The sequence below is a fragment of the Chamaea fasciata genome, unplaced genomic scaffold, assembly GCF_029207755.1.
Source record: "Chamaea fasciata isolate MVZ Bird 193981 ecotype frontalis unplaced genomic scaffold, bChaFas1.0.hap1 SCAF_25, whole genome shotgun sequence".
Lineage (NCBI taxonomy): Eukaryota > Metazoa > Chordata > Aves > Passeriformes > Sylviidae > Chamaea > Chamaea fasciata.
In genome coordinates, this window is record NW_027094110.1 from 5,265,514 (window position 1) to 5,281,049 (window position 15,536).

Below are 15,536 nucleotides of genomic sequence, written 5' to 3' on the forward strand. Positions count from 1 at the left end.
AAGATGAAGATCACGGGTTGAGATTAGAGCAATTTACTGGAAACAGCAGTAAAACAATATCAATAGCAAAAGTATACAAAAGAGAGAATAATTCACATGCAGGATGTTCACCCTGGAGCCCATGACCTGACCACAGCCATGTTTTACTGACCAGAGTAGACCTCTGCAGAAGAGAAGAAATGGATTCTGCCCCTGTGTGTCTCGGGGCATCAGGGTACATGGTGTGTAAAACCTTATACTCTTGTGGATCTGCTGTGCCAGCCTTGGATCCACACAGTCCAGCAGAGCCCTTTGCTGCTCTCCCCACCTGGCTGGAGGCAGGGCCCCTCTAGTGCTTGTCATGGCACTCACTGCTCACTTCTTGCAGATGTGAGCTGAAGGTGCGTTCAGAAGGATCAGAAGCGACATTCATTAGTCCTTTTATTCTGTCTGAGCACGTGCCCACTGGAAACTGGAGTGGCATTTATCCTTGAAGAATTTCCCGCTGCTGTTTTTTTTCCTCTCAACCCACACCCCCGTGCTGCCTCGGCAGAGGGGGGTTTTCCATCCCACCTTCTCTTGTCCTCGCCGTGGTCATGCAGGTAAAACCACAGGTTGCCTTGTGGTGTGTCCCCTCTCTCTCGAGGGGGGCAGTTGCTCCCAACAGCAGACTCTGGTCTGTACTGGTGTGACATGGGACATTTCCTCAGTCCACAGACCATGGGCTGGGCCATGGTCTTAGTCTTTTTACACAGTTGAGATGCAGGTTGGTAGGAAGGAAGAAAGATGATCTTTATGATCAGAGTTGGGGAGCCAGCTTTAACAGTTTGTTCTCCTTCTGTTGGCATCAGTGCCAATGAGTCTGTGCTCTGTACAACCTTCTGCCACATGGATGGTGCACACTGGACCTCATCTGCCTCTACAGGGGACTGCTGGTTATTTGAATCCCTAGGGACTCCCTCTAACACGGCAAATTCCCTCAGGTTCTGGCTGCCTTCTCCATAGTGTTCCATCTGCTTGGGTGCACTACTCCATCATCCTTGAGGGAACACCTTTCCCTCACACTTGACAGGAATTGCCTCCAGAGGCTGAGAGTTTCTGTCCTCTTCCCAGTCCCCTTGTTAATTCCCACATCCCAGGACAGGGATCCCAGTTGCTTGGCTTCACTTCCATCCAGTTCCATAGCATGGGCTGCAGTCTCTCAGCACTGGAGCAGTTGGGTCACCAGGGGCTCAACCCAACTGGCAGCTGAACTCTTCACATCTCAGCTCACCTGGGGATCGGGGTTGGGTGATTATCTCCAGCTCTGCCTCTTGCTCCTGTTGTGAGAGCCCTGCTTTGTCTTTATTCCTCTCTATGCAAACTGATTTGGTCTTGGATTTCTATATAGGGGCAACTGCTGCCAGCACGGGTTGTTCCTGTGTTTCAGCTGCAGTTTGGGTGGCCACAGTGCCTGTTGCTCTGCTTTCCTTCTCCTGAGGATGCTGTCTAGTGAAAAGCAGTGTCTGAAAAGTACTAACCAGGGCCCAGCACACTGCAATGTGTCTCTCCTCGCTGGAACTGCCCCAGCATTCTCCTTGCAAATGCTCTGTCACTTTTACAGCGCCTTGTACTTGTTCAGGGGAACACTTCCAAACCATTGCAGGAGAGAATTTCTTCCAAAAGTGACCCATTTTTTCCCATGTTCCATGCCAATCATGACTATTCCCCATCAGGGTAGATTTCTGAATAACCTCCCTAGAAATCCTTTTCTTGACTCCAAAGATTATATGGACTGCACTAAGGCCACCTGGCAAAAATGTGATTTCCTTAACATCTGAAGGGAATTCAGAACTTCAGAAGCTGTTTTAACAGGCCTCAAGGGGGAAAAGTGGGTGAGAGACTGGGGAAAATCATCCTCCCCTGTTCCCCCCATGGGTTGGTCATGATTGTTATTTATGGAGTCCTAAAGGTAGTGCCCGAGGTAAGGGTACAAGAGCAACACATCCCAAATGACCCTCACTGCCCTTGATGCTATCATAACTGATATCCCACAGTACATCAACAGAGCAATCCTGATCCCTCTCCCTGCTCTGGGAAAGAGCACTGTGATGGGAACATACAGAAATAAGTACAGGGTTAGGTACCCATGAGCAGACCAAGCAACGTTTTGACCAGTGGCTCAGTATCTAACAGTATCTAATACAGAAAATGTTTAGATCAAATTTGTTTCCAACCCACTCTGGGCAGGTCTGTTGTTATCTCAACCGTTCCAGCCCTACCTTGAATGCCAAAAAAAAGCTGTTGTGGTTTAGGAATGGTATTACCCAATTTAGTGTTCCCACTACAGCCGTGCACTGCCACAGCCCCTCCTTCCTTCCCCGTGGTGGAATGGAGGGGAGAATTGAAGGCACAAAAGGTAAAAAAATCACAGGTTGAGACAGGAACAATTGACTGGAAACAGCAATGAGATAAGAAAAATCAACAGCAACAGTATTAATAACAAAAGTGTACAAAAGAGAGCAAATCACATGCAAAATGCTCACTGCAGTGCACACCACCCTGATTGGAAGAGATCCCTTCTCCCTGGAAAAGACTCCCTTCCCTCTGGCCCAGCAGTGATGTGAGGTGGTTTAGAAGAACTTCTGGGTTCTGGCCACATCCTCTCCTGGCTACTGCAAAAATTTACTCTGTCCTGGCTGGAACCAAGGCACGGGTAACTGTGATCCCATAGTTCTCTCTCTCTCTCTGTGTGTGTGTGTGTGTGTGTGTGTGTGTGTGTGTGTGTGTAGGTCTTAGTACCTGTGTGGGTTGATGTGTCTCATGCAAAAGAGCATTTCTTGGGTGTTGATCTGGTTTAGCTACCTCACGGTGCAAGCTGGGTGCTGTCGTCATTGGGTTTCGTATTGGGGATGGGGTGGGGAGTTTGTGGTGTAAGACTTTTATTTTTTTTCTCTTAATTATTGTTATTGTTACGGTTTTGACACTTGAATTCGTCCTGGGGACAGGTGGCCTCACTCCCGCCTTGCCTTGCGGCATGTCTGAGCCAGCCCCTACATTCCCCTCCCTGCCTCCTCCTGGGCAGGGCAGCAGGGCTGGAGTCCCCTGCACTGCCAGCTCCCACCTTTGCAGTGGGATCCCCCAGTGCAGTTGCAGCACCGAGAGTTTGCTCCTATTTCTTGTAGGATTCTTGGTCTGAGGATCTGTGGTGTTGCCGTTGGTTATTTGGTTGATTGGCAGCCTGGATGTGGCTCCCATGGAAGGGTGGAAAGGGAACTCTGAAGGGCCCAGCTCAGCCCGTATTTCTTCCTCTGCTCTCACAGATACTCTCTGTGGATGCGATGAAGTTCTCGACTGGGAAATGTCTGTGCAAAGCACATTGCTGGAATGGGCTGGTTCTAGCCCCCATTTTGCTGCAGCTGCAGGGCAGCAGAGACTTGGTGCTGTAAAAGCCTCTGCTCAAGCTGGGGATGGTCTGTGAGAAGCTGATTCTGGTGTGTGATGTTTGATTTTTCACTCCCCAAACCCGTAGTTGTGTCTAGATTCAGTGGCAGGCACTGAACACAAACAGGAGTAGCCCTGGAGCCCCCAGCCTTCCCCTGCTTGAGGCTGGGAGCTGCCCTGGCAGGGGGAGCTTGGGGAGCTCTGAGCACACGGTCAGTTTGGGGTGCAGGTCCTCCCAAACAGTAAAGCACAAGGTCCCACATGCAGGTGGCTCTAGGATGGGTGGCCCCTTGGCCCTTCAGAGCTCCGATGGGACCATGAGCTGAGCCAGCCGAGGAGGAGGTGGACTGGGATGAAGGCACTTTGCCTGCTGGTAGCTGTGGGTGAGCTGTTCCATCCCTTTGCACTGCTGCTGCCTGGAGCTCAGGGGCCTGGCTGCACAACCCAAGTCCCCTCTGGTGGTCTCAGAGCCTCTCTGAGAGCCCCTCCAGGGCGGGGACAATTTGGAGTTGCCTTTGTACCATGCACCTCGTTTTTCTTCACCCTTGGGCGCCTTGATTTGTGACAAGGGTGTGATCATACCTGCAGTCCTTCCTCAAGCTGCTGAGTTATGCTTGTTTTCCCAGGGCCTAACTCTTGCTCTGGAGGTCTCCTCACCCCCAGCACACAGGGGGTGTACATGCTCCAACCTGTGCAGAGGGTGCAGGGCTGCCCCAGAGCTGAGCTTTGCACAATAGGGGTGGACAAGAGTCAAGAGCCTAAAAGCACTGGATCCCCAAACCACTGTGAGCCCTCCTGAGCAGTGTCCCCTCCCTGTCACCTACAGCTCTAATGACACAGGATGGGCTGGCCAACTGCAAGGAATGGGAGCTCTGGGGTCCCATCCTGTCCCCCCAAGGTGTGTTCCTCCCCACCACCTCTGAGCACAGCTCTTTTGGGGTCTCAGTTGCTGCCTCCTGCCTTGGTGCTGCAAAACCAGTGCCTGCTTCCCATGGTGCTCTCCCAGTGCCCCACACCAGTCCTTCCCCTGCCCACACTGAAGAGAGTCCAGGTACGATCCCTGCCAAGCCCAGGGTTCCAACTTGCTTTCCACAGGCTCCCTGGAGCTTCACTGTCTCCTGCAGGCTGCATGTCCTGAGCCCCCCTCACCCTTCTGGGAAGGGACGAGGACCCCCAGCCCACCCAGGTGCTCCCGCTGTAACTGGGACAGAGGCCAGCACAGACCCAACTCCCAGAAAAGTACAGCCCTGCACCTTCCTCCTGCCCCAGGGCTTGTCCCCTCATCCATCACAGCTCTGTCCTGGTTCCTACCAATTGCTCCTCCTGGCCTGGGATCCCCAGGTCCAGCCCCACACAAGGCTGGGGCAGCTGCAGCACTGTGTCACCTGCTCCATCACTCCTTTCCGCACAAGGAGCACAATAGCAGATGCCTTTTCACACTCGGAGCTTTTTCCAGAGGCCAGCTGCTCTGAAGGCTGCTGTTGTCTCTGTGGGGGTTGTGCAGCCCGGCCCCGGTCTGGGTTTGTCAGAGCACGAGGTGTGTGCGTGTGTTTTATACCTTGGTGTGTTCCTGTAAATAGTGTAAGTTACTGTGGTCTCCTGCTGTACGTTTTTCAATGGCTGTGTTTGTTTCTTGCCTTTTTGTCTTTGCAAATAAAATGTTCTTGACATGAAGGGATGGAGCACAGAGGTGGCTTTGCGGAGGGGAAGGGCACAGCGAGGAACCTCCCATCCCCTCCTGTTCCCATGTGCCTGGCCCAGGGGCTGGGGGAGAGATGGGGAGGGGGGACTGTGGCTGCAGCCCTTCTGTCCCTGCCCGATGGAGTGGAAAGTGTCCCTCCCCATGACGGGATTATTAGACGTGGTGGCCCTTAAAGGTCTCTTACACCCCAAACCATTCTCTGATTCTATAATCCTGTTATATATCCCTGCTGTTGGTTGGGAGAAGATTGGGCAAGAGGAAACAGTCTCAAGTTGTTCCAGGGGAGGTTCAGGTTGGGTATTGGGGGAAATTTCTGCACCAAAAGGGTGGTCAGGCCTGGGCACAGATTGTCCAGGGCAGTGGTGGAGTCACTATCCCTGGAAGTGTTCAAAAGGTATGTGGATGTGGCACTTGAGGACATGGTGAACGTGGCAGTGCTGGGGGAGTTGTTGGACTCGATGATCTTAGAGGCCTTTTCCAAACTAACATTTCCATGATTCTAAGATGACTTGGACCCCTGTAGGCAGCAGGTCCTCAGGCAGATGGGGCAGAACTGATCTTGGTGGGGGAAGATTCAGGTGCTGAGGTGGTGGAAGCCCAGCCTCAGCCCGGCTGAGTCCTGACGAGGAGGAGGAGGAGGAGGGTTCCCACCAAGCAATGCCAAAACCTGCGGGAGTCAGAGCATCCCTGAGCCTGCAGCACGGCATCAGTTCCCCCACCGAGGGGTCCGCAGGTCCCCGAGCGGGCAGAACCCGGGAACTGGGGGAGGGGAGGCGGCAGTGGCGCGGGGCCGCCGGCAGGGGGCAGCGCTGGCCGCGGGACCGCGGCGCCCGGAGCGCGGCGAGGGGACACGGGGCGAGGGTCCCCGGGGGCTGCGGGGTCCTGCCGGGGTGAACGGAGGTGCTGGGGGGATCCGGGGTCCTGCCGGGGGTGAAGGGAGGTGCTGGGGGGATCCGGGGTCCTGCCCGGGGCGGGGGAGATGCTGGGGTGCAGTGCGGGGTCCCGCGAGATGGGGGGATGTTGGGAGAGTACAGGGTCCTGCTGGGGGGGGATTTTGGGGGAGATGCTGGGAAGTGGGGCCGGCAGGGGCCTTGCCGGTGCGGGTTGTTGCGGTGGGGGATGTGTGACACGGTGGCAGGGGGTGGTGCCTGCTGAGCCCCCCGAGGTGACCGATGCTGGAACCCAAAGGCGCTGGGCAGCCAGCCTCCTCCAGGGTGGGGAGGAGGACAGCGACCTGGACCTGCAACCCCTCAGTGCCGGGCTGAGCTCCCGCAGCTCCCATTTTTTCTTTTCCAGCCAGGCAGCACTGGTAGAACTGGTCAGACAGAGCAGCGCAGCGGGAGCTGCCAGCCTCGGGCTGTGCCACACCGACCCCCGGACACGGTCCCTGCCCCCTGCCCGGCCACCCCCTGCCCTGAGAAGCTGGGGCTGCAGCCCGGGTTCCAAACACACCTGTAGTGCTGGTCCTGGGCAATGCGAGGCCAGCTCTGAGATGTCTCTGGGGGCTGGCAGTGCCCAGAGGTGTCCCAGCGCCCAGCACTATGCCCTGCATCACCCTCAGCCTGTGACATGGCTGTCACCTTGGCGTGAGCCTCCTACCAACAGCCACCGTGGTGCTGCCAGGGCAAGTGGCAGCCTTGGGTTACAAACGTGGGGATCTCATGGGCCCGACTCCCCCTGGCAGGGCAGGTGACATCACAGCATCTGCTCCCACCTGGTGCCTCAGCCATTTGTGGCACCACAGACACTTTTTCTTGCCAGTCATCATGTCACCATGTCATGCCACACTCACGGCCACCTCTTTCTTGCTGCGGCAAGATGCCAGGCCTGGGCTGGCAGCACCATGTGCCATGCACCCTGCATGCCTAAAGGTGCACTGGGCTAGTGGCAAGGGGACTCTAGGGACACAGCTCTGGTGATGAGATGCTGGCAGCCCTGTGCCACCCATCCTCAGGCTCGAGGAGCTGCTCTGAGCCCATCAGGGCTGTGGCTCCTTCTGGGCAGGGGAGGGTCCCATGGGCACCATTCTGCACCTTGCTGTGCCCCATGGCTTTAGGGAGGCCACGGGGACACCTGAGAAGAGGCTTATGCCCTCCCAAGCTCCCAGCACAGTGTTTCAGCATCTCCAGGGAGTGTTGCCCATGGTGATCTCCCCAGGGCCCAGTACAGGGCCCAGGCTGTGGCACATCAGTGGACAAAGGGGCAGGAAGGGCATTCCTGCAGGCAGGAAAGCTGGAGGGTACCTGCAGGGGCTTGGGGAGGATAGTTCAGATCCACTGGCCTCCTGATACCCAAACCCAGGGGGAAGGAAGGGGCAGGCTGAGTCAGAGGAGGACCTGGAGGGCTGCTGTTATGCCATTGGAGGCTGAGGGTGTCACCCACCGGGAGCCCTTCTCCCATGGTGGCATTGCCTGGGTGCAGGGAGTGCCTGTGGTGCCTCTCTGAGGTCAGTCTGCAGGAAGGGAGACTTGGAAAGGGGGTGCCCAGGGTGGTCTGTGCCACACCGCCCTGCCAGGCCGCCACCAGATTCCCTGCCATGGGAAGAGCTGTGGGTGGGCTGCACATGGCTCAGGCAGGAGACTCCCAAATGCCACACGGCCACCTCATCACCCCATGGCTGGTGGCCCAGGGGATGGCACAATGTTGGCATGTCCCACCCTGCTCCAGGGACACCTGCAATGTAGTGGTGATGGAAAAACCTTCCCCAGGGGCAGCTTTCCAACCACACGCCCTGGCAGCCCAGTGGGCAGCCAGGTCCCCAGGCACTGGGCTCCATCCCTGGCTGGATGCATGGTCAGGCTCTGTGTCTGCTTTCCCTGGTGGCCCTGGCCTGCCCTGTGGCAGTGACGGAGTGGCTGCTCCCTGGCATGGGGATGTCCCTGTGGGATGCTGTGTCCAGGAAACAGGAGGGCCTGGCAGCACCCAGCACTCGTGACTGTGCTGCGGAGGAATGAAGCTGGGGTAGGTGATCAGCTGGTGGGACCCGGTGCCTCCTGGCTGCCACGCTGGCCCTGCCTGCCCCTGGGCCTGGGGGATGTGACATGGGGGACAGGACACGAGCCACCGTGTCCTTGCTGGTCCATGTAACAAGCTGGAGTATCCATGTTTGCAACAGTCTGTCACCACAGTGTCACAGGAGATGGTTAACTGCCAGCTTTGAAGTGATAAGGACCCTGAAGTGACAAGAAGGCAGCTGTGTGAGGGCAGGGTCTGCTCTGCTCCCAGGTGCCCGGGATTGCCTCAGTCTGCATGTGGCATGGAGGTGGCTGGCTTGGCAAAGAACCAGAACCAGGCAAAGGGTGCCCCAGCTTTGGCTGGGACTGGCCTGGGCCTCCCTTGCCAACACGGGGCTAAACTCAGCAGGAATATGCTTCAAAAGGGTCCCCAGGTACCCCTGTCTAAGGCCAGAGCCACCAAAGGTACTTCCCCAGATGCATCCCACAACCCTGTGTCGTCCCTCGGCACATGTTCCTAGTGACTGTGCATGCCTGCCGGTGCCAGGCGTGTGTGACATGGCAGGGCATGGGCTGTCACAGCTCTGCAGCCTGTCCCAGACGTCCCCCAGGCAAGAAATCGACCCAGTCTGCCAGACAGAGCAGCAATTCTCAGGCACTTGGCCTGGTCTCTGCTCTACCCCCACAAAGACCACCTGTCCTCACCTGTGCCCTGTCCCCACCTGTGCCCTGTCCCTAGCATTTGTCCTGCTTGGTCACTGAGACCCTCTTCCTGCTCTGGGAAATCCGTGCCGGTGCTGTCCGTGCCGGTGCTGCAGGCGTGGCCGGGGCACCCACACGCAGCCCAGGGCTGGGCTGCCCACCTGGCCAGGTGGGTGCCCGGGGCAGTGTCCTGCCTGCGCTGCCCCAGCAAACCCCAGGCAGGGATCTAGAGGCCCCGGGGCCCGACCCGACCCCATGGGTGTTTTTGGCTACAGGAGCTGAGTGAACCTGCTGCTGCGAGCAAACAAACATGAGCCTGGCAAGAGAACAGCCCGTGAAGCCGGTGTGGGTGAAACTCTGGGCACCGGCGGGGCACGGGCTCTGACAATGATTAAACTGGCCAACCCAGATTTCCCGGCAAGGCAGCGCAGGGCTGGGACCCGGTGGTTCATATTATGCAAATCACCTGGATCTGGGAGCATGAACGTTTGGGGCTGGAATTCCCCTCGGGCTGCCAGATTGTTACGCCGCCCAAGCTATAAAAGCAGAGACACGGGCAGGGCTTTGCCCATCGGCACCAGCCTCCCGGGGCCCATGAGCTGTGCCTAGTGGCCAGGCCGGGCTCCGTCTCCCCGTGCTCCTCTCTGGATTACCCGCCGCTCCTGGAGTTGCCACCACAGAAGGTACCAAAGCTTTTTTTTTTTTGGTTTTTTTTTTGCCGAGGCCTGCTGACGTCCCCAAGCCCAGGACAGCTGCTTTGCTGTCCTCCCCGTGCACCTTGGCTCTCACCGGGGGATGCGCTTTGGCCTCTCCTGGCTCCACCGTTGCCGTCCGGCCGCAGCGGCCGGCGCTGTGGGGCCAGCGGGGCAGCAGCTCCGTGTGGCCTTTCGCGAGGGCCCGGCAGGGCCGTGGGCCCCTCTGGCTGCACCCATCGGGATGCGCTTTTTGCCACCGCTTGAGAGGACTGGAGTTGCTGGCACGGCAGTGGGGCTGTCAGGCTGTGTAAGACCCTGAGTGCTCTGCTTCTGTTCGACTCGGCCATGGGGCACAGGAGCGGCCGAGCGCCCGGGCCCCCCACCCACGCCGGGGCTGTGGGTCACTGTTCTCTGCCAGCCACCTTCTTGCTGTCACCTCTTGCTGGCTGGCGGCAGGGTGGGGACAGGCTCCTCACAAGCAGGGTGACGCCACGTCCCCAGTTCGCTCCGGCTCAGCCTCCCTCTCTGCTGGCCCCTGAGGAGGTGGTGAGTCAGGCCCAGCCCCAGCCAGCAGGTGCTGGGTGCATATTTCTGCAGAAGTGACCTGAGAGGTGACAGTGGGTGGAGGGAGGGAGGGAGGGACAGCCCGACCCCACCCAGCCTGACTCTGGGGTGCTGTGGGTGCCACGGGGCCGGGGCTCACTGTCCTCTCTCGGCACAGAGCTCGATGGCAGGATCTTGTGAGATCAGCAACATCTTCTCGAACTACATCAGCGCCATGTACCAGGCGGATGAGGGGCAGCCAACCTTGGACATGCTGGGACACCTTGGGGACGACAGCAACCTGGGGCTGAGCCTCCCCGCCAGCCAGCCCCCAGCACAGAGCACAGGTAGGACCAGGGGAGTGGCAGTGGTGGCACTGGGGAGCCGGCACATGGCGGTGTTGTAAGGCAGTGCCACTGTCTGGGAAGAGCACTCACTGCAAGGTCCTTGTCCCACTGGGACGTGTGAGCAGCTTCCACCGTGCCACAGTTTCCCTTTTTGGGAAGGCCAGAAGGCCGTGGGAGGGCACCCTGGGTAGCACAAGGTATGGCTGCTGGGAACACATCTGATCTATACAGGAGATGGGGAAATCATTGTCCTCCTCCCACAGCACAGGGGACAGGCTGCCAGGGCTCACCAGGAGCAGTTTGGAAGTACAGTCCTGGTGATGAAGGACTGTCGTGTGATGGTGCTCAGGGAGGCGTGAGAAACCCACCAGCAGAGCAGGGTGGATGGCAGCACAAACAGGACAAATGGCACCAACACCAGCAGTGGGGGGAGTGTGGGGTCATTGCTGTCTGCAGGGCAGGGCGCTAAGGACACTTCAGTCCCATAGCTCTTCAAGTGCAGGGCCTGCTGTGTCCCGCAGGATCACCACTGGGCCAGACCAGGTTTCCAGTGGCCACCAGCAGCCCACACGAGGCACATGGTGCTGGCATGGCCACCCTGCCCTGAGCCCTGCTCTGAGCCCCGCTCTCCATCCCTTGCAGACAAGCCGGAGTGGTTCAGTGAGCTCCCATACTTCTGGACCAAGGTGCAGGTGCTGGAGTGGATCAGCTACCACGTGGAGAAGAACAAGTACGATGCCAGCTCCATCGACTTCTCCTGCTGCAACATGGACGGGCACACGCTGTGCCACTGCAGCAGGGACCAGATGCGCCTCATCTTTGGGCCCCTGGGGGATGAGCTCTACGACCGCCTGCACGAGATCAGTGAGTGTAGCAAGGTCTCCTTCACCTGCAGGCCTGGCAGCTTGAGGAATGATTTTGGGAGCCCTCCACCAGCCCAGGATCCCCTGCTTCCCGGGCACTGCAGAGGCTGTGTGGGAGGGTGTGGGGGCACAGACCAGAGTCCAAGCATGGCTGGGCTCGGCTCCCAATATGCACTATTCCCCTTCATATGGAACAGGCATTCTAATTTCAGTCCTTCACCTCTGTAGCCTCTGATGAGCTGAACTGGATCATAGATTTGCTGGAAAAAGAGGATGCGACTTCCCAGACCTTCCTGAACACTGGCCACCTGGGTAAGAGAGGGGCCCTGGCCAAGCCTTTTCCCCAGGGATCGCATACTGATGGCAGCAAGGCTAACCCCTTCTTCCCTTCTCTGCCTCTTCCAGAGCTGGGAAATCCCTGTGCCAAGGACTCCCTGGAGGACTTAAAGCCCACAAATCCTTTCACAGACTTCACCTTGCCAGGTGCCATGTCCCCAGACAGCTCTGATGTCTCAGGTCAGTGTTTTGACACGGATGGGTTTGGGTCTTGCAGCAGTCTGGTGGTGGGGGAAGCAGTGGAAATGAGGGGGGAAAGCCTCCAGATGCTCAGTAGTCTGAGCCCTGATCCTTTGCCTCTCAGGGCCTGTGATGTCCCACAGCCCCAACTCTCAGGACTCCGGTGGAAGTGACCTCGACCTCGACCCTGCAGAATCAAAGCTCTTCCCTGATGGTGAGTTGTTTGCTTCCAGACAGGAGCTGGGAGGGGAGGGCTGGCTCCCAGGCAGTTCTGCACTTCCAACCTGACAATGATTAGGGACAACATCTGAACGCCCATCCTCACACTGAGAAGGAGGGAAAGGTCTGTTTCCCTGAGTGCTCTGCTTCTGTTTCTCTCCATTGCGCAGGGTGATGGGCAGGGCTGGGATAACTGGGCAGTGGTGATCCTGGTGGGAAGGGGTGGGTGGTGGCAGATGGGTGAAGACTGCAGCCAGGGATCCTGGGCACAGAAATCAGTGTTTGGTATTGATCCCAGCTGGTGACGATATTGGGAACACCAGGAATGCAAGGAAGCAGTAGGGTCTGGGGCAGGAGCAGCATGCTGCCCTAAGCATAATGTCGGGGATGAGGGTGGAATGAGGCTGGAGGGAATGGCGTGACCTTGTTCTCGGGATATTTCCCTGGTACCAGGGCCTGAAAAGGCTTCTGGTCCCCAGGAGGACAGGGAGCGGGCTGCAGCCCCAGCATGTGCTGCCCAGCCTGACGTGTGTCCCTTTCTGTGTGCACAGACCACTTTTCAGGCAGCAAAAAAGGGGAGAGCAAACATGGCAAGCGGAAACGGGGACGGCCCCGAAAACTCAGCAAGGAGAGCAGAGACTGCCTGGAGAACCGCAAGAGCAAGCACTGTAGGTGAACCCTTCAGCCCAGCAGCCTGGACTGCCTCCCCCTCTTGGCTTCACGGGGAATGATGGGAGGAAGGGCCTTGGCAGGGGGGATTGGGGTGATCCAAAGGTTCAAGGACCTGCAGGAGCTTCCCTCCTAAAGAAGCTCCATCTCCTCTTTCAGCCCCAAGAGGTACCCACCTGTGGGAGTTCATCCGGGACATCCTGATCCACCCTGAGCTGAACGAGGGGCTGATGAAGTGGGAGGACCGGCGGGAGGGCGTCTTCAAGTTCCTGCGCTCGGAAGCGGTGGCTCAGCTCTGGGGCCAGAAAAAGAAGAACAGCAGCATGACCTACGAGAAGCTGAGCAGAGCCATGCGGTAAGTGCCCTGCCCTGTCCTGGGGAGTCCTGCCCCACACAGCTGGCTCAGCCCCACTGGGACTCAGGCTGAGCCCTCCAGCAGCTCCTCAGTGTGTGGGGCTACATCCAGAGCCCTGATCCCACCTCTGTCTCCCACAGATATTACTACAAACGAGAGATCTTGGAGAGAGTCGATGGCCGACGCCTGGTGTACAAGTTTGGGAAGAACTCTAGCGGCTGGAAGGAAGAGGAGGTGCTCAACAGGAACAAGGAGCTGTAGGAGTCCTGGATGAACTATGGTCTCATAAGACCCTCAGGGCCAGCCCTGTGCTGGGCTTCTTGACAGGAAACTTTGCCTGCAGTTGTATCTGGAAGCTGCTGCCCCATGCAGCGTGTGGAATTCCAACCCTCGCATGGGCATGCTCGTGTGTGCGGGTGACTTCCAGCACTGAGGTGTTCAGAGTCAATATTTTGGCTCCAGTAGGTTATTGCAAACTGTGACTTCCCTCGCTGGATTTGTACCTCCAGTTGGAGCCGCGGGAACTGTGGCTGTTTTGAAGCCTGAACAGATGCAAAAGGGAAGAGAAGTTCAAGCCCCACTGTGAGAGCCCAGCAGGTCTGCTGCTGTCAGCCACCTCCTGCCTGGGCAGAGGAGCAGCACATCTGTGTCACCTGTGACTGAGCAGAGCTTGTCCCAGCTGGGGGCTCTTCCCTCTCGCCGTTTGCACCGTGCTGAAGGTGCCCCCTGTCTGTTCACTGCGTGTGGGTTGGGTGAGACCCCCTTTGTGTAGCAGCTTCTCAGTGTGGCACCTGCTGAGAGAAGATGGGAACACTGTGGAGCTTCACCCGGCCCCAGAAAGCCCTCAGTGAGAAGAGGACGTGGGACAGCAGGGCCTTGCTGCATTTCCAGCCTGGGCTCTGTCTAAAAGACAGGCCTTTTCCCCAAAAGTAGCTTCTAATTTATGTAAGACCCAGAAAAAGCACAGAGTGAATGTACAGATATATTTTTTCATGAGTAAGATGTTCCTGTGTGAGAGTGTGTGCTGTGGGGCACACAGGTGTGTGGTGGCAGGTGGTGATGCTCAGCTGGACTGAAGTGATGTCACAGGGCACAGACTGGTGCTGTGCCAGCCACAGAAGGGGACGCCAACCCAGCCAGGCACCCACCAGGTGCATGTGGTTTCCTCCTTTTCAAGTGGGAATATAAGATGAATAAATTGTTGGTTTGTTGGGTTTTTATACCTACCTGTAATTTTTCTTGTTTTTCTTACGCACATGTTGAGGACCAGGCACGTGTTACTTGGGATGTCCCATGGCATGAACCTTGTCTGCCACCATGTCCTGCCTGGTCATCCTGGCACAGAGTCATGGGGTCTTCTCAGGGTGAGGTGGGCTCAAAGCCACCCATGGAGGGGCATCTTCCACCCACTCCCAAACCTTGGCCCTTCTGAGAACCCTCTGGAATTCCAGCCCTGGCACTCACCTTTCCTGGAGAACTGGCTCCAAGCCGAAGTTCACCAGCTGCAGGCTGAGGGGAAGCAAAGTCCTGGGTGATTTGGGGAGGGGTATCTCTCAACACCCTCCACATTAATATCCAGTCACAGCCTGTGAGAGGACCTTTAGCCTCTCTCTGCCCAGGGAGACCAAGGGATAGCAAGCAGCAGCACAGGCACCACAGTATGATTAATGCTTGCTCATCCTCCAGCCTGGCTGCTTTCTGACCTCTTCCAAGACCTGGCTGCCACGAGGACCACATCTCAGGAGGGGGGACTGCAGTGACCTGGCAGTGTGAGCAGCCCAAACACATCATGTTCCCCTTCTTGCCTAGTTGCTGTCTTGCCTCCCCCATCCAGCCCAGCTGTGAGGAGGCCTGGAGGTTGTCTCAGGGGTGTTGAGATGATCTCTCCAACCCACAGGATCTGTCTTTGGGGTGGCAAGAAGGAATTCAGGGTGTTGGAGGCCAAGCAGGCTCTCCAGTATGTTTCTGCCATGAACACAGCAAGCAGCAGTGGCTCCAGGCTGGCACACACTGCATTTCACAGTGAGTTTCTCTGAACACTGCTGGGCACCAGAGGGTCTTGGTGCCACCCTGACCTTCTCCTGGTGCCCAGGACCTGCTGAACAGGGGCACAAAGGGCACTGGGCACTGCTCAGTTCCCGCTCATCCCCAAAGGGAAAAGCCCTGGGACCTGTCCTCTGAGCTTGGAGCTGGACCAGGTCTGGGATGCCCAGGCAAAAACTATTCCACATCCTTCTGAGTGGTTTCAGCCAGGGACTAAGAAAAGAGGCCAGACCACCAGCAGGAGGGTGAGGGCAGGTTTTGCTGCCTAGACAGTAAAGGTGCTTTGCAAAGCCTGAGATGCATTTTTGGCAGGGGGATCCAGCCATTTATCATAGAATCACAGAATCCTAGAACAGTTTGGGTTGGTAGGGGACATAAAGCTCACCTCATTCCACACCCCTGCCATGGGCAGGGACACGTTCCACTAGGCCAGGCTGCTGTCCAGCCTGTTCTTGGACACTTCCAGAGATGGGGCAGCCACAGCTTCTCTGGGCAACCTGTGCCAGGGCCTCACCACTTCCACAGG

The 15,536-nt window shown here is 57.5% G+C and overlaps 1 protein-coding gene across 1 annotated transcript; it reads left to right on the plus strand.

Moving 5' to 3' along the window:
• The first annotated feature begins 9,194 nt into the window (after nucleotides 1-9,194).
• On the plus strand, nucleotides 9,195-14,189 carry ELF3 (E74 like ETS transcription factor 3). Its single transcript, XM_066204032.1, has 9 exons — nucleotides 9,195-9,443; nucleotides 10,177-10,345; nucleotides 10,988-11,209; nucleotides 11,437-11,520; nucleotides 11,614-11,724; nucleotides 11,849-11,938; nucleotides 12,495-12,611; nucleotides 12,772-12,967; nucleotides 13,108-14,189. The coding sequence occupies exons 2-9, from the start codon at nucleotides 10,183-10,185 to the stop codon at nucleotides 13,226-13,228; spliced, it is 1,104 nt and encodes a 367-aa protein (XP_066060129.1). The 5' UTR covers nucleotides 9,195-9,443; nucleotides 10,177-10,182; the 3' UTR covers nucleotides 13,229-14,189.
• The last annotated feature ends 1,347 nt before the right edge of the window (nucleotides 14,190-15,536 follow it).